This window comes from Pelecanus crispus, chromosome 12 (genome assembly GCF_030463565.1).
Source record: "Pelecanus crispus isolate bPelCri1 chromosome 12, bPelCri1.pri, whole genome shotgun sequence".
Classification (NCBI taxonomy): domain Eukaryota; kingdom Metazoa; phylum Chordata; class Aves; order Pelecaniformes; family Pelecanidae; genus Pelecanus; species Pelecanus crispus.
The window spans coordinates 14,979,095-15,005,993 of NC_134654.1; the positions used below are offsets into that span (position 1 = coordinate 14,979,095).

Genomic DNA, 26,899 nt, shown 5'->3' on the forward strand with positions numbered 1-26,899 from the left:
TCTCTTCTCTTCTCTTCTCTTCTCTTCTCTTCCCTTCCCTTCCCTTCCCTTCCCTTCCCTTCCCTTCCCTTCCCTTCCCTTCCCTTCCCTTCCCTTCCCTTCCCTTCCCTTCCCTTCCCTTCCCTTCCCTTCCCTTCCCTTCCCTTCCCTTCCCTTCCCTTCCCTTCCCTTCCCTTCCCTTCCCTTCCCTTCCCTTCCCTTCCCTTCCCTTCCCTTCCCTTCCCTTCCCTTCCCTTCCCTTCCCTTCCCTTCCCTTCCCTTCCCTTCCCTTCCCTTCCCTTCCCTTCCCTTCCCTTCCCTTCCCTTCCCCATTTCTTATAATGGAAAGAAACTTGCCAGTAAAAGACCACAGGGTTCTAACTGATTTTCCTCCTGTTCAGTATTTTCACTCACAGGCCAAAGGATCTCTGCTGGAAAAAACCACTACTGGATGGAACAAATATAAACAAGAATGCTTGAAAATGCTGCGGGAATCAACCATAGATACTGGTAAAGAAACAAACAGCACAATAAAGCCACATGTTAAGTAACATTGATGAATATGCAAATATTTTTTTCTTGCTTTGCAGAAGTGTGTGTCTGTTTATAAGTTCTAAATGTCGAACAATCAGCTGTAATGAGACATGCAAACTTGCAATCATGAAGTTAATGGCTCTCTTTGCCCTGAAACATATTAGGTTCCTGTATGTACAACCAGATTGTATACAGAAACGAACCATTGAACAGCTGGTGCTGAGCTACCACTATGGTGCTGCTACCCATTATTGGTAAGAGCTACATTATTTGGATCAAGACGACCACTTTTCACTTCCTTTTTTCAGCCTGAAGGAAGTCAAACCCATATTCCTGGAAAATACGCTAACCACAGGAGAACAGACCATCCAGGGAAAAGATGTCTCCCATTTCTATACTTTAGAAACCAAGCCATGGCAGACAAGAACACAAAACACATGGGCTAAGACAGAGTCTGGTTTCTGCCTAGTCAAGGCAGCTGGGGAGTTGCTGTCTTCTCATAGGACTGCTTATGCATTTTATGATACAGTCATTAGGTTAATAAGTTAAGACACAGAGACCAAGTTGCCCCATGTTCACCTGACACTTATAACCATTAGCTTAAAGTCCCTTATTTGTTCTCTTGCCTCCACAGCTTTTGGACTCTTGGCTGAAGAGTAGCATAGCTTCAGAGGACAGTGAAGACATAGGCTCATTTCTAAACAGGGCAGGGAAACTAGTCACTAATAAAGGAGGATCCAGGAAACTACAGGCCCATTAGTCTTACTTCAATCCCTGGGAAAGTAACAGAACAAGTCCTCCTAGAAACTGTTGCTAACCAAATGAAGCAGGTGATTGGGAAAAGACAGCACAGATTTACCAAAAGCAAATCATCATGCCTGACTAACCTGATCACCTGCTACAACAAGGTAACATCTGCTGTTGACATGGGGAGAGCTCTGGATGTTGTTTATCTGGACTTCAGCAAAGCATTCATCACTGCTTCCCACAGCCTTCTCCTGGACAAGCTGGCAAGGTACAGATGGTTGTGAGATGGGTAGCAAACTGGATAACAGGCCATACTCAAACAGTGGTGAAAAAATGGTTTTGACTCAGGCTGGCAGACTGTCACAAGTGGGGACCCCCAGGGTTCAATACTGGGTCCCACGGTGTTCAACTTCTTCATAAATGATCTGAGCACAATGACATTGAAAGCACCCTCACCAAATTTGCTGATGATGCTAAACTGGGTGATGAGATGGACACAGCAGAAGGTAAAGCCTTCTTACAGAGAGACCTGGACAGGCTGGAAGAGTGGCTAGCAAGAACTGTATGAAGCTTAACAAAGACATAACCAAAGAGCCCTAGCACAGGCTAGGATCTGTGTGGTTGGGGAGAAGCCTTGCTGAAAGGGACCTGGGGGTCCTGGTGGACAACAAGCTAAATGTAAGTCAGCAGTGCACCACTGCCTCAGCAAAAGCAAATCAGATCCTGGGCTACATCCACAGGAGCATTACTAGCAGAGATGGAGAAGTGATCATCCCACTCCACTGAGTGCTTGTCAGGCCACATGTGGAGCACTGTGTCCACTTCTGGTCCCCACAATTCAAGAAAGATGTGGACAGACTGGAAAGGGTCCAAAGGAGGGCCATGGAGATGATTGAAGGGCTGGAGAACCTGCCCTATGAGGAAAGACCAAAGGAGTTAGTTCTTTTTACCCTGGAGAACAGAAGGTGCAGGGGGGACATCATCAAAGTAAAAGGCAGCTACGAAGAGGATGGAGGCTCTCTCTTCACAAAGAGACACATGGAGAGGACAAGGGGCAACAAGTATAAGTTGCAACCGGGAGAGGTTTCTTCTTGATATGACAGACATTTTTTGCAGTGAACCATCATTCACTGTAACAACCTCCCCAGGGATGTGTTGGTTTTCAACATGAGATTGAACAGGGTGCTATATAATCTCATCTAGGCTCCCTTTTCCATGGAAGATTGGACCAGGTGATCTTTCGCGGTCCCTTCCAACCTGGGCTGTTCTATGATTCTATGGTATTTCAGGAAAGCATGCTAACCACTGGGCCACTAGTGGTGCTAAAGGAGATAGGATAATTCCCACTGTAATATCAGGTTCGAGACCACCTGAGGAACCTGAATGTACACAAGTCTATGGGACCTGATGACATGCATCCTAGAGTCCTGAAGGAAATGGCTGATGTAGTTGCCAAGCCACTCTCCATAATATTTGAAAAGTCATGGCAGTCAGGTGAAGTCCATGCTGACTGGAAGAGGGAAACTTTGTGCCCATTTTTAAAAAGGGAAGAAAGAAGTACCCTGGGAACTCCTGACCTGTCAGCCTCACCTCTGTGCCTGGGAAGATCATGGAACAGATCCTCCTAGAAACTATGCTAAAACACATGGAAGACAGGGAGGTGATTTGAGACAGTCAGAATGGCTTCACCAAGGGCAAGTCCTGCCTGACCAACCTAGTGGCTTTCTATGAAGGAATGACTGCATCAGTGGACAAGGGAAAAGCAATGGATGTCATCTATCTGGACTTCTGTAAAGCCTTCAACACAGTCCCCCACAACATCCTTCTCTCTAAATTGGGGAGATATGGATTTGATGGGTGGACTGTTTGGTGGATAAGGAATTGGCTAGATGGTCATATCTAGAGGGTCGTGGTCAATGGCTTGATGTCCACATGGAGACTGGTGACCAGTGGAGTCCCTTAGGGGTCCGAACTGGGACCAGTGCTGTTTAATATCTTCATCAATGACATAGACAGTGGGATCGAGTGCACCCTCAGCAAGTTTGCAGGCAACACCAAGCTGAGTGGTGCGGTTGATATGCCAGAAAGACGAGATGTCATCCAAAGGGACCTGGACAAGCTGGAGAGGTGGGCCTGTGTGAACCTCATGAGGTTCAACAAGGCCAAATGCAAGGTCCTGCACCTGCGACGGGGCAACCCCCGATATCAGTACAGGCCGGGCAATGAAGGGATTGAGAGCAGCCCTGCGGAGAAGGACTTAGGGGTACTGGTGGATGAAAAGCTGGACATGAGCCAACAACGTGTGCTTGCAGCCCAGAAAGCCAACCACATCCTGGGCTGCATCAAAGGAAGCATGACCTGCAGGTTGAGGGAGGTGATTCTGCCCCTCTACTCTGCTCTGGTGAGACCTCACCTGGAGTACTGCATCCAGCTGTGGATCCCTCAGCACAAGAAGGACATGGACCTGCTGGAGCAGGGCCACAAAAATTATCTGAGAGCTGGACCACCTCTCCTACGAGGACAGGCTGAGAGAGTTGGGGTTGTTCAGCCTGGAGAAGAGAAGGCTGCGGGGAGACCTTACTGCAGCCTTTCAGTGCTTAAAGGGGGCCTATAGGAAGGATGGGTACAATATTTTTAGCAAGGCCTGTTGTGACAGGGCAAGGAATATTGGTTTTAAACTAAAGGAGGGTCGATTTAAAGTGGGTGTAAGGAAGAAATTTTTTATAATGAGGGTGGTGAAGCACTGGAACAGGTTGCGCAGAGAGGTAGTGAAGGCCCCATCCCTAGAAACATTTAAGGTCAGTTTGGATGGGGCTGTGAGCAACCTGATCTAGTTAAGGCTGTCTCTGCTCAGTGCAGGGGGGGTTGGGCTAGATGATCTCTAAAGGTCCCTTCCAACCCAAAGCATTCTATGATTCTATGATAACCCTTGTTCAGGTTGACCCACTATACAGTGGGCCAGTATGATAACATCCAGCAGTGATAGCTGGGGGAAAATAGAAGTTCCCGTCCCAGTTCTCTGTGATGTTTATGTATTTTTTATGAGCAGGCACTGATGAAAACAGGAGTAATCTGGGGTGTGGAACTTGTGTTTTCAGCACTCTGGGGACATGGAGGTTCTGGATTCAGTTTCCACCAACTTACAGGAGCGTAATAAAGATTAATGAATTGTATGAATAATGGTCCTGCAGTATGCTATCCATTACTATGCAAAGGAGGAAAACCATCAACAATGTTTAAAGCCAGTTCTGCCAGTATGCATGTCTATACTGAGTACTTAGAATCTGGGATTGTCCATAGTTTAGGGACTTGCATGGATAGCACATCATTTCTGAGTCCTAACCAGTCTGAGGCAGGAAAACCAGGCAGTTACCTCTGTCAAAACTGTTATGCTTCTAGTACAACATGGTGTCAATTTGAACACATAATGAAAAGTCTGTCAGCAGTGTGGTGCATCTGGGCTGTCTCAGGTCCCCCAAAAACCCAGGTAGGCAGGTTTTGGATTTGTTGCCTTGTAAGCAAGCAACTAACTTATCTGGTTACCATGCAGGATGTTACCATGTAGGAGAGTCATGGTACCAAAAGCACATGCAGGAAGGGTCAGGGTGTCACTCAGCTGAAGCATTCCGTTATCTAGTTCTTCATTGTCCACTTCATCATGCTAGATTTTTATGTGATGATAAAATTATACTTGTTGCTACATGCTGACAATCTAATTATATGTTCTCCTTCTGTGTTGTGTAAATCTTTATCTGACTTCAAGGTTTCAAAGGTGAATGACCAGAAGTCAGAAAACATAGTAATGCAGATACACAGTAGAAATCTTAAGCAGACTTCCTTGGAAAGAAATATGTATATGTGACAGAGGGGTTATCAGAAGAGCGTGTATGGCCAGTATGATAACAAAGCTGAGTTAATCTTACCTCCGATAAAATCCACCTTCTAGGAAGTCTGATCATCCCTAGATGAGTCACTACCCGAGAAGCTGGCAGTGGTCTGAGCTGAGAACCGCTGTCACAGGGGTCATGAAAAGTGTAATGTCTTCTATTTACCAGCAAAAAGTCTGCAGCATGTACCAAAAGAGTGAGTGAGAGCACAGCTGTAATCTGTCTGTTACATTTGGACAACAGAGGCCTCAGGATGATTTGAGCAATACCCTTATCTCATAATGAAGCATGTAAAACCTGCTGCTGTTCAACAGATCCAGGGAAGAAGGGTAGCAGCCATTTCTGCACTGTGCACTGAACATTGCACAGTGAATGCACAAAGTTTATCTGCTACATCTTGTAAATACTCTGGAGTAGTTTGCAGGTTACCTGGAACAGTGTACAATGGTTTTCATGATTGTCCATTGTCTGAACAACTTTTTGTAAAACTTCTATTTGCTTCTCTCCCCAGGAATACATTGTAATGGGACATTTGATCAATTTGTTTGCTGGCCTTACTCACCCCCAGGAAATGTCTCTGTTCCTTGTCCTTCATATTTGCCATGGCTGGAAAATGGTAATGTGAAAGTGGTAACCTCTCTTTGAGTTTATGCTGGGAATCCAGCTAAAGGAGGGATGGTGCTGGTCTGTCTTGTCCCAGTGTCCTTTGAAGGGTCTAAGGGCTTTCTTGTCTCACCTCTTTTCACCTCTTTTCTGAACTGAGGAACAAAATTGTTGTTGATATTTAATTATTTACTCTTTCTCTCCATCTGTGCTTGTTACAGCTCCATATTGTCTGTTATAAAGCAACATTTCCAAGATTGTATAACGGTACAGCCAGGCCTTTATTGGCAGTAGAAGATTTGGGGTTCAGCTTCTGAGGTTCAACTTCTGGGGTCCCCACTGACCCCCAGCAGCTCTCTGCCAGAAAACTGGAAGAGCCAAACAAGGCACTCCAAGCAGTCAGCCCTCCAGTAGGACATACTGCACCACCAGCAAGTGGTGTGGTGAAAAAACAAGCTTTCCAGGCAGCCTTTTCCTGGAGGGAGTGGAGCAAGGAGCCTCTCAGGAAGGGAAAAAGAATAACATCTGCAGCAACAAACCTGTCTAAAAGCAAACAACATTCACTTTCTCCTAAAGAAATGAAAGGACACTCCTACCACCTCAGCCTAGCATTTCTGAATCCTGCTACACAGCCTTTCTTAGCCACATGTGGCTTTCTTAGCTGCATTTCTAATACCACTTGGAAGGACCAGTTGTGTCTGAGTCCTCTAGTTTATGGGAGACTATTATGAGCTGCTTATCCTAGCTTTCTCCAGTCCACCCCACACATGTTTTTTTCTGTAATGTCATAATTTGTCTTTCTTTTTTGTGCTGCTAAACAGAAAGAGACCCAGCTGCTATCTAGTCTACCAAACAACTGCTTCTGCCAACACTTTAGAACAAATTCAGCTCTTTATAATAAACATAAAAGCATCTTCATTCCCTCCATGTAATGAAGATTCTTTTTTTCTCTTTTTCTGTCTAAATTTCTAAAAAAGCAAGATGTAAGACATTGTACCAGGTTATGAAGCTTTTAATTGTGTTCACAGTGGACTGCTGTGTTACAGCATCATCTGGCATTCTCATCCATACCACAGCACCTTAGGAGAAGAGACATTAGAGACAGCAGAGCTGTCTGTTTGTCCTAGAGATTTTGTGGGACTGGGGTTTGGGTTGCTTGTGGTCCCCATTTCCATTGCTGATCCCATTTCTGAGGCATAGCTGTGTCTGTCTGGGGACACCAGTGGACTTGGACCAGAAATGCTTGGAAGCTTCAGGTAAATTTATTGTGGTTTGTCATCATTGCCAAGCCTGAGCACTGAAAAATTAGGGTAGTCTAGAAATAAGATTTCTGATCACATTTCATAGATGCCTTCAGACTTTTTTTCAGTGTCTGGTCTCCACACAGAGCTTCTGCTCCATCACAGCAAACTGTGCTCCCAAAGCAGTTCTGTCAGTTCCAGTTATCCTGAGCAAAATGAGATATTCTGGTTGTTGCTGCAGCCCTTAAACACTTCCTAATTAAAAAATGAATGAAAAAGCTCATGTCTGATTAGAAATAAATGAAAGGCAGTTGTTGAGGACAACAACAAACAAACATCAACCAGGGTCCCCATAGCATTATTCTAATGTTATGGGCAAATTCTTAAATAGTGTAAACTAGGACAATGCAGTGAAAGCCAAGAAAGCTTCACTGGTTCACACCACCTACTGATCAGGCCCCAAAGCACGTAAATAAAACACCAGCCACAGGTGTTTCAGAGAAAGATCATTCCCTAATCAAACCATACTTTTCCTCCTATAATTTTGACTGCACAGCACAGGTAATGTGCTACCCATACTTGATGGAACTTATGAGCTTAATGAGGAAAAGGAATAAAGTGAGAAGTAGGCCTTTCTTTTGGATATAGTAACTACGTACTTTTTGTAAATACCAGGTACATTCTGGGAATTTTTTTCTGCTAGATTGCATTCCTACTTTGTCCTATCTAAATATAAAAAGCATATTGTCAAGGACAGAAGAAAAGTGTTTTTTATTTTTTTGAGTGGGGGTGGGGTGGCATCTATTGCTGTGGGGTAAGGGAGAAATCTTTAAAATGTGTATGAAAAATGAAATCTTTTTTTTTTGACCTTTCAGACTAAACCTCTGTTTACTTTCAGGAAGTGTAGGAAATGTATACAGAGTCTGCTTGGATGAAGGGACTTGGCAAACAAAGGAAAACTCCACAGACATTTGGCGTGATAGTTCAGAATGTTCTGAGAAAAATAATTTAAAAAAAAAAGTAAGTATGTTTTATATTATGGTTTAATACTTTAATCTTCTTAATCCCTTCTTAAGTAACTGATGAAATATTTCCACTGAATACCTGCAAAAGATGTTCAGATTTCATTTAGATTACCAAATGGAAACCTGTTATTTTATTTAGAAGCAGCAGAGGAGGAAAGATTAAGGAGGGGGATTCCTACTTTAGATGCCACAAATTATTTTCTGTTCAAGTCTGATGTTCACATGTGCTGAATTTCTCCTAATAAAGTTGAAAAAGACTGCAACTTGACTAGCAAATGATTTAAATTCAAAGCATCCCATCATCGGCCCCAAATCACTGTAGTCTGCCAAGGCCAGATAACTTCATTCCCTGCCCCTTCCTGAGCCTTTTAGCATTTAATGAGCCGTTGACTGGTCCTTTCAAATTTAGCTAGTCACAGACTGGAGGATTCATCATAATGCAAATGCCATCCTTCCCGGTCTTATACAGCATGCAGCCCAAGTGTTAGGCTTTGTCAGCAGGGGAATGGCTCTCCCGAGCTGAATAAAGAGCAAACTAGATACTTCACCTCGACAGCTCATATCTCTTTGTACTGAAGATAAAATGAAAACAATTACTGATCAGCTCTGGTTTGTGAAGCTAGGAATCACATTCTTGCTCTGTATCTGCAAAGAAGAATGGCTCGTGTTCTCTGTGAGAAGGCAGTTTACAACCAAGCAAGCTCACTTCCACCACCCGATTTAAGTTTGCGGTAAAGGACAGTTCAAGCAGTGAAACAGGGATCTAATCCTGTTGCCTGCTTGCACAACTGAGCAATGACTTTGCAACGAATGCAGCAGTTTCAGATAACATTAAAGAACACAGCTTATCTGGTTTCAGCTTCTTGTAACTTCCTTTGCCATAGAGTCCAGCTTAGCTGATGTCAAAATTAAGTCTCTTAGGTAAGCACTATTACTGTTAATTATTTTTCACTTTTTAGTACTTTATTGGGAGAGCACTGTTACTGTTTATTACTTTATTGAGTAACATTACTTTATTATTTTATTAAACACTATTAGTTCAGGATCCCCATGTACTATTAAGTTTTTACTAAACTTTTTATACAGTGAGTACATGAACTTCCAAACCTACAGTTTATTTATACAAGTGTGATAAATATTCGTAAGTACTGAGAATTTTCCATGGTTTGTTGACCATTCTGGATCACAAACTTGTGGGTGGGAGACATATTAATTCATCTTGTGTGACAACAGACAATTTCTCTGAAAGCTTTAACCAGCTTTCCTACCAATGCTAAATGTGGTTTTGTACCTGTTCGTTATACTTAGCGGAAAGCCCCAAGATGTTAGAAATAACCCAGAGCTGGTATTTGCACACATTGGTGGAATCAGCTTGATTTCATTTACTTCAGTGTTGCAAAATTGTCACAGCCAAGGTGATAACTCATGCTTTTTATTAGGTTCATGCCTGTTTGAATATTTTCATGGTGGAGCAGAGTGACTCATGGCTGTGCTGTGGGAATCTCCTGCACCCACAGTGCTCTCCGTGGACACTTTCACCTTCTCCAAGAGAGTTTCTACCAGCAGGCACAGCTCACCCGCACTATCCAGATAGTACTCATTAGCATAAATTGATTAGAGACAACTACTGGCAGGAAGACAGTGCTAAAATCCCTGGGGCTGAGCAGTAAGACAATTCACAAAGAAAAGTACAAAATCACTGAGGAAAAGACACAGGTTCCAAGAAAAAGTTTGCAGGCCAAATATGGATTATGGAAGTCATATATCCTCTGTCTCTATGTCCCCTCTGCAAAGAAGCTTTTCTTCAGCTAGAAAAGCAATATGAAGAGATGAGAGGTAGACATAAGAGGCTAAATGGAAAAACTTAGCATGAAGAAATGTTAATGAAGCAAAGTGGAAAGAAAGTGTGAGTGTCCCCTTTCCTCCTCTGAGGTCCTACTCATCATTCAAAGATATTCTAGACAACTCTGATTAAATAATTCCATTTTTTTTTCTTTGAAATCATGGCAGAAGTCAGTCTATTTCAATGACTCTAGACAGAGCTGGCTTTCAAAATTGTACAGACACAACTGATCTGTAACTGTGTTCCCCAGGCCACACACACAGTAATTGCACTTGTACGAACAGGTTGAGTGAGTTGATCTCTGCAGTTGTTAAACCACCAGGACCCATTTGGTGCATGTATTCATGGCAATGATTAGCTGTAAATCAGACTATGAATGGTGTGTGGTAGGAGCAATCTGGAAATGAGACTGTGAGTGCCTTCGAATTTAAAAAGAAACTAAGGCTGTCTGCAAGTCATGCAATGATTCACGAGGCAGTGCAGGGAGCAGGGAGCAGGCATCAGAAACCTCCCCTGGCTACCTTGCAACACAAAGAAGTTGGACTCAAAAGTTCCTGACCTGTGTTTCTGCTCTGCCCACCTGCCTGCCTGTATAACACGTTTTCCTTCTTTGTTCCTAGGAAGAAGAACATAAATTACTTAGCACAGTGCAGCTGTTGTACACTATAGGATATTATTTGTCTCTCATCTCACTTGTGTTAGCTCTCCTTATACTTTCTTCACTCAGGTTAGTACATGCATTTTAAAAGTACAGATGCCAGTATGCGCATTCTTCTTTTCATGTAATTGAATTTATTTCTTAGCTTCTGATGTAAATAACTTGTATTTTCCTAATAAGCATTATGAAAGTGGTTCTTAAGCAAAATCCATTGATTGCAACAATATGAATACAACAGTATTTTTTTATTTATGCAAATGAAATATATTCCAGAGGATTCATACATTATTTTTTCTCCTACAGAAAACTTCACTGCACAAGAAACTACATCCATATGAATTTATTTGCATCTTTTATCTTGCGCGCCACAGCAGTTCTTATAAAAGACACTGTATATTACAATATTTACTCCAAAAGACCAAATGATGAAACTGGATGGATATTATACCTCAGTCCTGAGGTAACTTGTTAGTTCATTGCTAAAAGTAAATGTGTGCTGCTAGTGGCCATAACAGTTACAGTTTTGGAAGTCTGCCATATGGCAGCAAGTTTTGAGGTGTGTGTTAGCTGAGCTTTGAATGCTGAAATTTTGCTGATAAAGCTTGGTGTAATCAAGAAAAAAAATCTGATTTGATAAATTGTAATAGATTGATTTTTATATGAAGCCTTGCATAGAAACAACAAATTAATCAATAGTTATATTTAGAAACATCCAATTAAGCAAAACAACTTACACCTGTAGTTTTTAGGAAGAAATCTACGCATTTATTTGGCACTTATATAACACTATTTATTCACTCTTGGAATGCATAGCACAATACAATGCACACAAATCTTGCTTTAAGACAATGTTATCAAATGATGTATTTGCTGTGAAAGAACACTAAGAGAGAAAGAAAGAGTTTAAAGGCTTTTCTGTGCTAGGAAAATGTACTAATTTTCTTACACTTGTTTAGATAACGGAATAACAACATGTCTCATTTGTGACCACTGTGGATAAATTATACTTGTATGATGTTGTATGAATATAGTTTGCCTGTGTCAACAAGCAAAATTGCCTGCAAGGTGTTAATAGTGACCTATTTTAATAGGTCATCAGTAAAAATTCTGATATGCAGATCACATAGATCACAAAGAACACATACCTCAGCCTACACTGTCACTGGCTTTTACTACTTGTCATCTCCACTCAAATTCTCTGAAAACCTTTGAATTACTGCACTCCCCTCCAGCCTCTCCCAAGCAGCAAGGAGAATCTTGTGAGATATGTGACTGAACCACAGTTATATCACAACTGTGTGCTAGTTTTAAAATGGTTGCTAAGGTAACAAGAGAAAACCAGGATTTGTCAAAGCTTTTATGTATTAAAAATAATTCCTGGTTTCTCTTTTCTACAGATTGTAATCATCTGCAGGACTGCCCAGTTTTTCATGCATTACTTTGTTGGGGCAAATTATTTTTGGCTATTAGTAGAAGGAATTTATCTGCATACATTACTAATAACTGTTGTACTCTCTGAAAGACGACTGCTACAGACATATATTGTGATAGGATGGGGTAAGTATGTAAGAATTTACAAGTTCTTGATTCTGTGGTACTTTTTTTGAGTAAGTGGTGGATAATTTGTAATGAAGAAAGAAAAAATCTGAACTCTTTTTTGTTTGTTTGTTTGTTTTGAAGTCAACGATTGTCAATAAAGGTATACCAGCAGAGATACATTTGTTGCAGTTCAGCTTGACTTGCAGATACAGGAAATGGGTGAATTGTTTCATAAGAAAACAGTAGCCTAGTGGACAGAGCAAGAAGAAGTTTGACTACATTTGGCTGTATTTTCTGTCATCACTGAATATTATGGTACTATCAGCAACTTAATTTTCTTCCTTTGTAATAGAGCACCTACATAGCAAAGATGTCTAAACATTAACAATTTTCTTTTGTATGTTCACCTTCCTAGCTCGCCTTAAAGTTCTAAAGTATGCTTTAAGTCAGAGGACAATCTGAAACTCTGCATGACTCAGGTCTTATATTTCAGGCATTTTTCATGGAATAAAGACAATGTAAAGTTGCTTACATGCATTTGAACAATTTTGTATAAATTGTCATGTAATCTGACAATAATGTTTGTTGCTTATTCAAAGAGCATAATTCTGTATCTTGCCCAGACAAAGAAGAAAATCAAGGTTTCCCAAATCCCAATAATCATTTAAATACCTGTACAACTTGCAGGCCTTTGAAGGTTTTAAATGAAGATAAAAAATGTACTCTTAGACAATATGTAGGTTTGTTGTGAGAGTTACTGATTCAAATCCAGGTGATAATCCAAGTTGAGGAGGATAGGATGGATGGCCATAAGAACTTCTGACTGTAAAACTTCTATCAGTGTACAGTTTTACAGTCTGGTTCACTCTAACCATGTCTATGTCTATTGAACTATATTGTCAAATGTAAAATTGTGTATCCAGGACTGTGGGACTATAGTGTATAACCCACTTAAAAAAAAAAAAAAGAAAAGTGATTTTTAGAAGGGTTAGATTGTGGTGGATGATTATGTAGTTGTAAATAAATTATTCCAAAGTTGAAGTACACAAGATAATTTAGGGCAAAACTGTCTGGTCTGAAAGAATAAAGATCCTTTAAAGAACCCAGAAACCTTAACTCTCTTTTTATAGAAATGGCTTGTGTTTACTACTACTGACAAGATTAAAAGAGATCTGACTTTTGTCTCTCACAGCATTTGAACCAGGTTTTGAATACGTATGAGATAGTATTGTATGCATTGTTCTGAAGATGTCAGTACAACAGATTGCTTCACTTTGTACGTTGTATAATCCTGTTATCAGAGATCAACAAAAAAGTACTCAGACCCAGTAATTTTGGCAGTGGCACATTTGATTTTGGAGTATTAAATCAGTTAGTTACAAGTGAATATAAAACTCATAGTTGACATTGTGCCAATTTTTTTCCTTTTGTTAACAATAAGAACACCTATGCTCTTTTCTTCTTGTTTTACAGTTTTAAATCCAAAATAAGATTTTATTTAGCTTCCTGTAACAACAGAACTCTAACAGACCTGTTCAGTGCCTCACACCTCTTAGTTCTTTAAAAACCAGATAAAAACTAGCGTATCTTCAGAAGTTAAGAAAGTCAGGTGGTTTTAGTCTCGGCTTGCTAGAAACTGAGGAGTTCTGAGGCCCTGATGATAAATGTAGAGCCTTCACTGCTGATCAACACGACAACAATGTGACGTTATTAAATAACATGGAAAGAATTGAGAGTATAGAACAAGGATTAAACAGGAGTGTTTGCAATGGGAACATACATGTTTTCAGAAATGTCAGTCCATGCATACAAAGCAAGTGCTGTAACCTTGGGAAAGTTTCATTTCTCATGTTTAAAACAAAAAGGTTGATCTATTGTTTAAATCAAAATTATTTAATTGTATAGCATAACCTGATATTTTGACATCAGATCAGAAAGGAGCTTCAGGAAAAATCATTGCTTTTCATTGAGGAAGCATGTACAATGGGGAAAGGCATGTTTTATTGCATACTTGGAAAAAACAGTTATTTTTTTTCACATCTGAAACAGAAGTATTGATCTTCAAGTTAAATTGAAGTTTAACTTCATCAAGGTAACATAGTAAACAATTTGATGGAAATCGGTATTTAATACCTATGATAAAAGAGATTAGGAAAGCCTAAAAAAACTAATCATCAGTCATTTGGAACATGGTACCTCAAAGTCAATACTAGATACTCAAATGCAGTTCTTCCAGGTTCCAAGGCAGATGTGAAATTCCATATACAAAATCTTTTTTTACCAACTCCACTCACACACGTACTTATATGCCAGTATATTACAGCTCAGATTTGTTGACTAAATCTAGGCACATATTGCCACATCTTTGTGGAGGATAATGTTTTGTCAGGACAAACACAAAACAGAAACTGGAATATTCAAATATTATATTTTGGTACCTAGATAGAAATTTGCTGGTTAGAATTGGCTCAGAAAATTGGTCTTGTCCCAAAACAAGTCTAGTTTCTCAGGGTAAAGGGTCTTGATAAAAAAGAAGATAAAATACATTCCTATACCCTTCTTTGCCCAGTCAATGATGAATTCCAAGTATTCCAGACCAAATTCCTTATGTTTACAGGGAAATCAAGTAGTTAATAATAAAAAAATTAAAACTTTCCTGATTATCTAACTATGAAGTCAAGCTCCATGTGACTAAAACAGAATTCTTAATTTTTTCATCCTCATGTCATCTCCCAACCTCTGTCACTCCTCTGCTCCTCCAGTATGAATTATGCTGTGTTCATTGAGTGCTCTGAGTGGTGTTTTCATATCAGACTTCCTGTGGGTTCTTAGAATCAGGTAGTGCTTAAATCTTTAGTTTAATATACCTGATGGAGGAGGGGATTCATTTTATCTAACAAGGTTAAATTTAGGTAACTGAGACTCTCTCTAGAACCCAAGGAAGAAGACAAGTACCTTTGAAGAGTGAATTATTTCAATGTTCAAAAGAAGTGGGATATTACCTTAATCCTTTCATGCAGCTCTAGATATAGTCACATTGGAACTTGTCTTATTTCCTACAGCATCCTTTTCTTTGGCCTTACCTGTGTTCATCCACTCTGCTGCTGTGAAGATTATTTTTCAGGCTTGCAGTTTTGAACATACTTTAGTTGCACATCTGCCATCTCCCACCCAAATGAGACCCTTTCTATCTCTTTCCCCATTTTACCCACCCAGAGCTCTATTATCTCTGAGAGTGTTTTGCTTCTGGCCCTTTCCCTGTATTGCCACACTCCTGCTCTCCCCATGACCTTATCTAGTGTCCCAGAATCCTAAATAGATGTTGTTCTGGCCCCAATGACCCACATCTCTTTTCCTTTCTACCACACCCACCAGAAAATCTCCTCTGTGTTAATGGGCTCAGAATCCAGCAAAACACCTGGCTTTTTTAGATCACATGCCTAGTGCTTGTGGTTGAAGCTCGTGCCTGCATGTTTGTAGACCACTGGAATAGTGTAGTAATCCTTTATTTCAAGGTTTTTTTTCAGTCTGCAGTCTATGATCTCCAGGAGGGGGGGCAACAATAGGGGAATGGGGACTACAGATTATCTTTAAGGGGTCCAGAAAAGGTAAGCCAGGAAAACAAGCCTTTGTCTGTTGTTTTAATTAACTAGACAGAGTTCCATGTGTCCCCTGAATACCCTTTAAGGTTCAACAAATAAAAATATTAACATCTGGTGCCTCAGGTAGTCTGTGACACCTCAAGTGGAAAGTATTTTGAGTTCTCAGGGTCAGGAATTTAGAAGATTTGGGCAGGTCAGCAGTGTATGTGTATATATACATGTATATATCACTCTGCAAATGCAATATTCAACTATACAATGAAATTTCATTTGTTATTTGAACTACAAATGGGGAAAGCCAGGATCGGGTTGATTTTTGTACAATTCTAAATAGAAGACTGAAAAACATTATGTCTTTGCACCCCAAACTGCTGTAACATTGCTGTGTTTTGTATGAACCATTCTGCAATCTTGGCTGTAATTGACTCCTTTTCTTTTCAGTTGTTCCTATCCTGTTTGTGGGCCCTTGGGGAATAAGCAGATCAAAACTGGAGAACACAGGGTAGGTCACTAAATAAAATGTGTCTTAGAATACTGGCTTTCTGTTTGCTTAATTTTTCTGAAAGTCCTTGACAGTAATTGACGCAAGTATTGACTACTAAATTATATTAAGATTATACAGCACCTATTAATACTTGTTACATTTTCTAGGTTCATTTTAGTACTTTTACATTAAACTACTTCTCGGAATTCTCAGATTTACTTATGCATAAAGTAGAATGAATGTTCACTGTTCCTGAAATGAAAGCTATTGCATCCAATGTTCATCCACTCACATGAAGCAAATTGTCAGCACAAACATCTTCATGGAAAGCATCTTGTTAGTAAGAAAAGGAGACCAGTGCTTTCCTTGGAGACCATCTACACTTTGAGTTTAGTTATTACTCACTACCATTTTGAATAAAAATATTTGTTAGGGAGGATAATGACAAAAACTAATATTCACTAAAAGCTGATATTAAATGAATGTGTTCCGTATTCAGTGAATGAATCAGTAAGAGTAACTTACACTAGTAAGCATTAGTTTTCTAGTCTTCTGGTCTTCAATGATGCTGTTAATGGCATCACATACACTTTGGGGTTTATGTATGATTTCTTTTATTCCCCTTTTTTATTCATGGTTCCTAAGGAGTTTTGTTTGGAACACCAATACAGTTACTAAGCAACAACATCAGGAATCAAATCAAAATTACAGTCTCATAGACTTAACTGTTATATAGACTGTAAATGACAAGCCAAGATCCTGAAGTTTCAGGCTAGTTAGCAAGAAAGAACATGTGCGTAGGACAAATTAGAAGGTTAGAGCAAGAGAAGACAGCTTCAAGGAAACCATATGCATACTTTTTAACAGGTCAAGAACCATGGTCACAATTCATAGTTTGCCCATTTCCAGTTTCCAGTTTCAGATAGATAATTTGAGTAGGATGAATTCCATTATGAAGGTTTGGTACCATGTACAGTTGTTTTGCGGATTCAAAGACTGAGTTTGCCAGATAGTTCTGAAGTTTGCAGTCTAGGGAAACCTCATTCAACATTCTGGTGGAAAGATCTTCAGAATAAATATAATTACAGTTGTTGGTGAGACTCTTCCTAGTTTTATTCCGTTTCTCCTGAGTGCCACCTGAAAAAGTTTAACTTTGTCAACTTCCTTTTGAAATATATACATAGGTTATGTAAGCTTTCTCATTTTTTTCTATCAAAATAATGTGATTATACTTTAAATTATTGTTCAGGTGCTGGGGAACAAATGAACACATGGGAATCTGGTGGATCATCCGAGGACCAATGTTGTTTTCCATTGCAGTAAGAATTATTTCATCTGTTCCTAATATCACACACAAGTGTGATTGTCTTTTGTGACACTTTATCCAAGTATAATCCAATTCTTGGATTAGAAAAGATGAGACAGAAAACATTCTAAATGAAGTTTCTTATTGTAGGTGGATGGGCATAGCTTCCTTTCTGTCTATCTACAAACAACAAAGATTTCAGTGTCAACCTCTCAAAACACTGCTGTTTATCTGTGCAGTGAATTCTGCACAGCTTCATCTATATCAAAGATGAAGCCTTTTGCTTCTCATTTTTTCATTCTTATGTTTTTACCCTCATTTTCTCAGTGAGCAGATTACTTAGGAGAGTGCTACCTTGTGGTGAGCACCACTAGAAAGCTCCAAATTCTCTACAGAGGAAGATCTTATGATAACAAGGATGCAGAGATGTAGGAACAGAAGCACTGATGGTCATGGGGAGAAAGCATTCACCTAACGAAAAAAAAAAGCAGCATAGCATGACAAGACTGAGATACGAATTTTTTTCTTAAACAAATGCAAAAAAGTGTGCACCTGAAATGCGGTGATAATGAAGAGATGGAAATAACATAACCAGAGCAACTCATGAGGACATGATTATGAAAACAGAATTTTGATAGGTGGGACTATGGTGTGTGTCCAGAATATGTTAGATTCTCACATAGTCAGCAAGGCATAAAAGGATTAGAAGAATAAGTGATTTGGTTAGCTAGACAGATAGCCAATGTTGTAGAGAAGAGATGTACTTTACTCATGCAAATGTGTATGGGGAATAAAAGGACTGCTCCAAGTGTAATATTGAGAAACTGAGACATTCAATGCATCAATTGGAAGGGAGGGTATTAGTTTCTCTCACACTACAGAAAATATGTGGAAATTAAAACTTTAGAGTAGAAATAATGGAGTTTGTTTTGCTGCTACTGAGTTGGAGAGAACTGTGTGAGAGAGAAAGTGGGCATAGCTGGGACTGATCTGTGAGACAGAGAAATACACTTAATAGCCATCAAAAAAAAGTAAATTAGAAGGACAGTGGACTCTTTGCACCACCACCACCACCACCCCCCTCCAAAGAAAAAAAAATCCAGTGGAGAGAAGAGCCAGAAAAGAAAGCAAAAATGCCTGAAAGGTGAGAGGATGCAAAACCCAAAAGAGAGCATTAAGAAAGACTGAAACTGTCCCAAAACTGAGGGAAATGTCAAGATAGATGAATTCCAGACCTGAGGGGATCTGAACCAATTTCTTCCTGGATACATCTAATTCTGAAAGAAGACTGAAGTTTACTTTTTGTGGGCCTGAGCAGAAAATACACAGCTAGTGGCACACGACCAGCAGAAAGAAATAATAGCTTTTCTCTTGTATCAAAGAGAACAAGTGTTTTGCTTTTGTTGTAAGAATATTAAGCTCACTGATGTTAGTATGCTCAACCCAGAGCAAGCCCCCTGAATAATATGAAATTAAACAGACCTAAGAGGCAGAAATGCATTCCAAAGTAATTTGAAGACTTGCACTTGAATGGAGACAATCAGTAATTTAAAAATACCTTTTAATTAAGCTATTTCTGCACAAACTCCTTTTAGCCAGTGACTCAATAGGGCATAATCTTTGCTGGTGTAAATCAGTGCAAAGATCTGAGGATGTGAACCACTGTTTATAGCAAGAGAAGTAACGTCAAGATTGCATGTTACATCAAGAACACTGCACATTGGAGGAAGTGATTATTCCTCTCTGTTCAGCATTTGTGAGAGCCCATCTGGAATACTATATCCATTTTTAAGACATTAAGATACTGGAGACAGTCCAGCAGAGGCCATCAAGAGCACATGATGTACAAGAAGCTGAGAGAACTGGGTTTGTTCAGACTTAAGAAGAGAAAGCTAAGAGGGGATCCAATTACTGCCTTCAGTAGCAATAACAATGGGGGTATATGGGGCCAGGAGGGTACAGCAAAAGGATGATAGGAAACGGACAAGAGCTGTAACATACAAAGTTCAGACTAAATATAAAGAAATTCCTAAGGATAACTTTCTAACCTTAATTCAGATGTTCATGTCATTACTTGGAGAGCACCTGTCATCATCACCCAAAACTAGGGGAAAATACTTTTTCCTGGTTTTTTCCCCCTTCATTTTTCATAGTAATTAGTTCAATTTTTGTCCCTTGATATTTTGAAATAAATAAGATACAGTTTCCTAATACAGACCAATACACAGAAATATCAAGGTGGATATAAAGTGACAGAAGAGATAAACTTTTGTTCAAAAATCCTTCTAACTAAAGTTGGCAAAAAGAGAGTTCACCTTAGATTTGTATATAAATAGATAGATACACATGTATGTTATTCCTCTAATATAATTTTTAATCCCTGCTTTTTTATATTACATTTAGGGATCTTCTGCCTTGGTGCTATTTCACAGATTCAGATAGCCCCATCAGTTTAATTTATTCTGAGTATGTAGCCTCTGATCATTACCAGTGCTTATAGACATTAAATATTAGAAAATACAGAAAAAGTGTAAAAGATACAGCATTATCAGTTAGACTTTATGGACATTTTATGGAAGCTGGTGAAGGGTCTAGGGAACAAGTTTTATCATGAGTGGCTGAGGGAACTGATGTTGTTTAGCCTGGAGAAAAGGAGGCTCAGGGGAGACCTTATCACTTAAAAGAGGTTGTAGCAAGGTGGGTGCTGGTCTCTTCTCCCAAGTAACAAGTGAAAAGACAAGAGGAAATGGCCTCAAGTTGCACCAGGGGGGGTTTAGATTGGATATTAGGAAAAATTTCTTCACTGAAAGGGTTGTCAAGCATTAGAGCAGGCTACCCAGGGAAGTGGTTGAGTCACCACCCCTGTATTTAAAAGATATGTAGATGTAGTGCTTAGGGACATGGTTTAGTGGACTTCACAGTGCTAGGTTAACAGCTGGACTTGATGATCTTAAAGGTCTTTTCCAACCTAAATGATTCTCTGATTCTATGACATCTTTATACCGAAGAACAATCAGCAGCTAGAGGACAGGTGAAGCTGTTTCACCTGCCAGCAATGTGTATAGAGGACCAGGCTCAGCTTCTTCCTGGGATGACTTTCTTAAACCTAATTGCCTGTCTGTTGAGTCTTGTAGTATTGAGTCCTTGAAGTGGTGAAGGAACTCATATATCTTCACCCATTGCTTCTTACCTGTATATTTTGATACCATTGCTCATTTTAGAAGAACCCATAAACTTTCTGAATAAATGTCACTAAGACCTCCTGTTGCTGTTAGGTTGCAGGACATTCTGTCTGTGATTGTTCCTCAGAATCACACTGAGTGACCCTTACTTGGAAATTACTTCTAAGGCAAACAGGAAATATATGTGCAGACCTGATATCACAGAATCCAGTTTGCCAGTGTGCATGATGGTGGCCAGCAGTGGAGTTCAATGTGGTTAGATTCCTGCTGTGGCTTGATCAGCATCGGCATCATTCCACCACTGATGCCATGGGAGAGGCAGGGAAGGAATCAATAAGAACTGAAATTGAAAGGTTAAGCAAAAGGGATGATATCAGATTGCAGGAGAATGGAACATCATATTTGACTAGAAATGGTGAAGAAGAAGAAGCAAAGAGTGATGAAGAGGAATTAAGAGGATGCTTAGCAAGATAAATTGGATAGATGGACAGACACAGTATGGAGACAAGATAAATACATAGTGGGCGAAAATGAAGGGGTTAGAAACCCAGAGCCAGATCATGTAATAACCAGACAGGATGTTCTCAATATCCTGTTCTTGAAAATAATTCATCAAACTTATCTAAAATCTACTGGCAAAATGTGTGTCAGCGCTACCTAATCATGTTGTGCATGGATTATAACAGCAGGTAATGCAGCTGGACCTTGTCCTCATAAAGTTTAAGTTGGTGCACAGGCTAAGAGTTCCTCACCTTTTTCTTGTGAAACATCAGAAATGCAAAGTTCATGTTTCCTTTTCTTTTTTTTTTTTTTTTTTTTAATCTTATTGAACCTTATTCTACAGTCCTGTTTTGTTTAAAATAAAATGAAAAGAATCACAGGGGAAGTACAAAGCTAGTTTGTGTGCTGCTATTTCCTGAGCAGCTCTATTCATGTATAGTCAGCCTGGAAAGGAATGATGGCGCCTCACTTTTATGTATATTATTGCCATCCCAAAATTTCAGAGTACTTCAAAATGGAAGTTGTTATCTGAGTTTGGTGGTGGAGAACTGGAAGAGACTGTGATCGATGTAGTTCTTAACACTGATCTTAAAAACTCCATGTGCCGTTTTCATTTCTTTGTCCCACATTAGGTAAGAAATAAAGTATTTGTGTCCTTGCTTATAGCTAGTGTTTTAGGTTTTATATTGAAACAACTGTTTCTAGCTGTAATCCCAAGTTGCTGCTAAGTAGTTTTAAATTTTTAATGTGAGGTAGGAGCTAGTTTTCATAACATCAATACTTATGATAGGATCACCCTGCTGATACCTTCAAAAGCACTGACATAGGTACCATGGCATAGTCATTGTAATGACCAATTCAATGTATGTCTTGGATGAGCAGACAGTGAGGTGGATAGAAAACTGGCTGAATGGCCATGCCCAGAAGATGGCACGAAGTCTAATTGGAGGCCAGTAACTAGCAGCGTGCCCGGTATTGTGTCCAATCCTATTTAACATCTTCATGATGATCTGGACAATGGGGCAGAGTGTACCCTCAGCACCTGTGCAGATTACACCGAACTGGAAGGTGTGGCTGAGATGCCAGAGGGTTGTGCTGCCATCCAGAGGCACCTTTCCAGGCTGGAGAAATGAGCTGACAGGAACCTCATGAAGTTCAACACAGAGCAGTACGAAGTCTTGCAGCTGAGGAGGTACAACCCCAGACACCAGTATATGCCTGGGTCTGCCTAGCTGGAAAGTGGCTTTGCAGAAAAGGACCTGGGGGTTCTGGAGGACACCAAGTTGACCATGAGCCAACAATGTGCCCTTGTGGGGCAAAGAAGGTGAGTGGTATCCTGGGCTGCCTTAGGTCAAGGGAAGTGATCCTTCCCTTCTGCTCAGCACTGGTGAGGCCACACCTAGAGTACTGTGTCTCGTTCTGGGCTCCTCAGTACAAGAGAGACATAGACATACCGGGGAGAGACCAGCAAAGAGCCACAAGGAAGATTAAGGGACTGGAGCATCTCTCCTATGAGGAAAGGCTGAGAGAGCTGGGAATGTTCAGCCTGGAGAAGAGAAGTCTCAAGGGGTTCTCATCAATAAATACCTGAAGGGATGGTGCAAAGAGGATGGAGCCAGGCTCTTTTCAGTGCTGCCCAGTGACAGGACTAGAGGCAATGGGCACAAACTGAAACAGGAGGTTTCCTCTGAATATCAGGAAATGCTTTTACAATGTGAGGGTGACTGAGCACTGGCACGGGTTGCCTGGAGAGGTTGTGGAATCTCCATCCTTGGAGATATTCAAAAGCCATCTGGACATGGTCCTGAGAAACGTGCTTTAGGTGGCCCTGCTTGAGCAGAGGGGTTGGACAAGGTGACCTCCTTGCCAACCTTAACCATTCTGTGATTTTGTGATTTTGCTTCCGTATTCTAGTGCAAATTCTGTCTTTTGTATGAAACATCAAGAGTAAAAATAATTCAGTCTTATGGCAGTCATTTTCAATGAAGTTTTAGTGTTTCCTGTGAAAGGATGAAGTTCATAATGGGAAATAATTTTTTGAATAAAACACATTTTCCAGACAAAAGTAAGTTTGGATCGAAATTCTAGCTAGCTCTACTTGGGAAGAACCTTACTGGGTTGACTATGATGAATTCTTTGTATTTGGAAAAACAAAAAATTATAGTAAAAGGAGAAGTCAAATTCTGAAAGTTAGGAAAGACCAGAAGCAGAGTCATCCATTTAAAGATAACTCACCCCTCTTGTACATGTGCACCTCTATATCTCCCCTAAATTGTCCAAAGAGATGCCCACAGAAGAACTACTGCTGCAGAATAAAACAGGACAGCACAGTTTGCAAGACATTCACAGTCTGCAAGACAGAGATGTGTGAATGACAAATGGGCGCTTCATGAGGAAAAAGGATGATCCTGAGCTTAAGGTAGTTCAATGCTGCCTCAGGAAATTGCCTTCCAACTCTGTCTCTGTCCCCAGGTTCATACACAATGCTAGGCAAAATATTACAACTGGCTACTAACTTCTGTTTTTTGCTTTCTGGATGTCCAGACAATTGATGGGGTAAGGGCTGAGGACTTGCAGTTGCAGCTGAAGTAACAAGTATGACACTCTCAGTAACATAATGTTGATGCTAGGTACTCTGCAAAATCAAACCATAGCACCTCCTGCTGGTGAGATCTTACACTCAGGACCTCCATCTATTTATGCTTTTGGTTTTTTGGTTTTGGTTTGGGGTTTTTTTTTGAAGGGAATAATATCCATTTATCACCCTGTGATGTTTTAAAGACACATCTGCACATTTTAGGAGAACAGCATGAAAAGTGTTCAATTCTTTACACAGAACAAGAACTAGGGTTCCAGCAGTAATACCTACACATCAAAGGAAGACAAGGACAGTAGTCCTGAATAATAGTCCACCCCCAAAATGAGGAAGTAGGGTTCTGTGTTAAAATTAAAATGTAATTTTGTACTGGAAGATCATGTACCATGTATCATAATGTATACGTAAATCAGGCTGAATAAGGCAATACTAAGTCTCTCAACTTTGTGACCTTAGTAGCTTTTTTGCATAGGGCTTTTGGTTTGTGGAAGTGAAATAGTTAACGTCTCATAGGCATTTGCAGGCCTCATTAGAAAAGAAATATTTGCAGATTGGTCTTCACCAAGTCAACACAACTTAATTAACAAAGAAGTGAATTATTTGTAAAAATGCCCAGGGCTTCCTTGTCTGGTTGTCTAGAGCCTCTTTAGCTGAAGAATTTCAATCACCGCTGTTTTTTACCACATCTTGTCATGGCTTGGTGAAGAGTTGTATGACTTAAAGGTATATGAAATCTGTTAACTGCCTCATTTGGAGAGAGTTGATACCGGCAGTGTCTGTCAGTGCTGCTCTGTGCTCTCTGCTGCAGCTATGGTAATAGCCTGCTTCTGTTCTGACCTGATCACAACCGCATTCCGGTTATTCAGTGACAGGTTTTACAAGTGTTTAATATCAATTTTACATTTCTTTAACAGCTATATGAGTAGTGTAATAGCATTTATTGTAGATAACCCATATGTATTTTCTTTCAAGGTTAACTTTGGCATCTTCTTAAAAATTCTCAGGATGCTGATTTCCAAACTAAAAGCTCAGCAAATGAGCTTTCATGACTACAAATACAGGTATGTAATAAATAATAATGAAGTCCTAGTCCTTTTTTTTTTTTTTTCTCACAACATCAGAAGGTTGCCTATTTGCCCTTGCAGATCATACAGTTACGCACCACCACCAGGTGTAACATATTCAGGCTATGATATAGGAAAGCCATCTGGGCAAACAGGGTCCACAGATCTTTTCTTATGCTGAGTATTATGGGCATTTTCTTAAGGACTTTGCAATGCGGTAAGATCTCTGCTCTCAGGTATCCTCACTGTACACCTGTAGCCTCTACAGCTGTGACACATTTTTAACTTGAGTGTGACAAAAGGTCCTCAAAAGAAAAGGAGGTGTAGAAGATCTGTAGGACATTCCTAAGTGACATTAGCATTTCTGACCTGCCTTTTTTTCACAGATGCAGACACTGTTGACTCAAGAATGTCCCTGGTCATCTTGTAAACCCAAATGAGAACATTATCCTTAGCCTGCAGTCTTGCAGGCCCTGGCATGGGCTCTTTTGGCCAGAGTATCAGTGGTATATCACGTCTTACATAAAGTCCTGGAGTTGGCCTTTGCACAAACTTCTTCCCATTTTGTGGGGACAGCAAGGGCAGGCTGCTCTGCAAGGAGCTAAACGTGTGGTGAAAACTGCACTTAAATCAATGGGAACCTGAGGATTTAAGTGCTTTCCACATCCCAGTTCTTTCCAGTTCTTAGTATGTTTAACCAAAGCATTGTGAATCCCTCTCTGCTACTACAGTCCTGCCTTACTAAGATGAATTATTTTATTGTCTAACAGGACTGGGCAGGTGGAGGGGGGATGGAAATTCCGCTACTAATTTCCTATGAAATTTCAGTATTAAATCCCTAACAAGAAGTGTATTGCCATTTTCCTTCAACATTCATGGTCCAAAAGATCTCAGCTGTATTCTCTGGATTGCTATAGGAAGATTGTCGTGATGACAGTCACAAACAGCAGTGCCTATATTTAACATTGCCTAATGTTTTGCATTATATTCTCTTTTCTACTGCTTATAATTTTGCTAAACTTTCAAAGATTCAAACCATTCCTCACATTGCAAGTCTTCCTCACAACTCACTTTCTTTTGAGATCTCTTCTTTTATCCATGCAAACATGTTACCAGACTTGTTAAAGAACATTCTCTTCCATAAAAATTATTCTGGTTGCATTTTTTAAAAAGTAAGTGACTACTGACAGTACTGCAGAAACTTTCTATGCAGCTACATAGAGTTTTCAGCAGTAATAGGAAGGTCTAAGAACCCTGTTAACAGATCACTCCTCTTTAGCTATATAAATATTTTTCTGTTACCTAGCAGCATAAGTTTTATGATAGTGGCCTTCCTGTTCAACTTCTTGTCCCTAACTTTTCATCTTAAACCCAAAGCCAAGATTCCCTCCTGTACAGACTTTTCTGATAGTGTGCTCCAAAATTCGCATCTGGGAATTTGTCCTCAAAATCACTGAATTACTAATACTATTCCAGAGTCAGAACATTGAGGGAATATTTCTGGAATAATTTCTTTGTAGCTGAATTTTTGATTTTTACACCAAGGATGTTGAAAAAATACTATAATCAAACATTTTCTTTTTAAGATTGGCAAGATCTACACTTGTGCTGATTCCATTGTTGGGGATCCATGAATTTGTATTTACCTTCATCACTGATGAACAGGTGGAAGGACTTTCAAGACATATAAGACTTTTCATTCAGCTGACAATGAGCTCATTTCATGTAAGTACTGTTCTGCATTTGCTGTTTTTAGGGGTCATAGATCCACATATATATGTTGCTCACCTATAGATACCACAGATACACAGTATTCTTATTTAATATTATGCTCCATCCTGTAATGTTTCTAAATACACTATTACAGTGACAAGATAAAAAACTCACAGACTGCATATTCAAAATATGGTAGTCCCAAAGTCTAAAAAAGGAGTTTGACATCTTCAGAAACAGTGTGTCCTGTGTTCTCTGGTAGCGGGTAACCGTTCATCACAGACCCCTGTTCTGAAAACAGGATTAAAGTGGTCTATTTAAAATATGTGTTTCACATAAGTTAATTCCTGAAAAGCACTGGATGGCTTTTTTTAACAAGTTTTTCAGGTGATCTG

At 39.8% G+C, this 26,899-nt stretch overlaps 1 protein-coding gene across 1 annotated transcript in view; it reads left to right on the forward strand.

Moving 5' to 3' along the window:
• Positions 1-26,899, forward strand: part of GLP2R (glucagon like peptide 2 receptor) — a 46,874-nt gene that overhangs the window by 11,442 nt on the left and 8,533 nt on the right. Inside the window, exons 2-11 of the mRNA XM_075719917.1 lie at positions 396-489; positions 5,659-5,763; positions 7,890-8,015; positions 10,484-10,586; positions 10,821-10,977; positions 11,915-12,074; positions 16,100-16,160; positions 17,392-17,461; positions 24,700-24,788; positions 26,378-26,516. Of these exons, the coding sequence (XP_075576032.1) occupies positions 396-489; positions 5,659-5,763; positions 7,890-8,015; positions 10,484-10,586; positions 10,821-10,977; positions 11,915-12,074; positions 16,100-16,160; positions 17,392-17,461; positions 24,700-24,788; positions 26,378-26,516 (1,104 nt within the window). The remainder of the gene's footprint in view (positions 1-395; positions 490-5,658; positions 5,764-7,889; positions 8,016-10,483; positions 10,587-10,820; positions 10,978-11,914; positions 12,075-16,099; positions 16,161-17,391; positions 17,462-24,699; positions 24,789-26,377; positions 26,517-26,899) is intronic.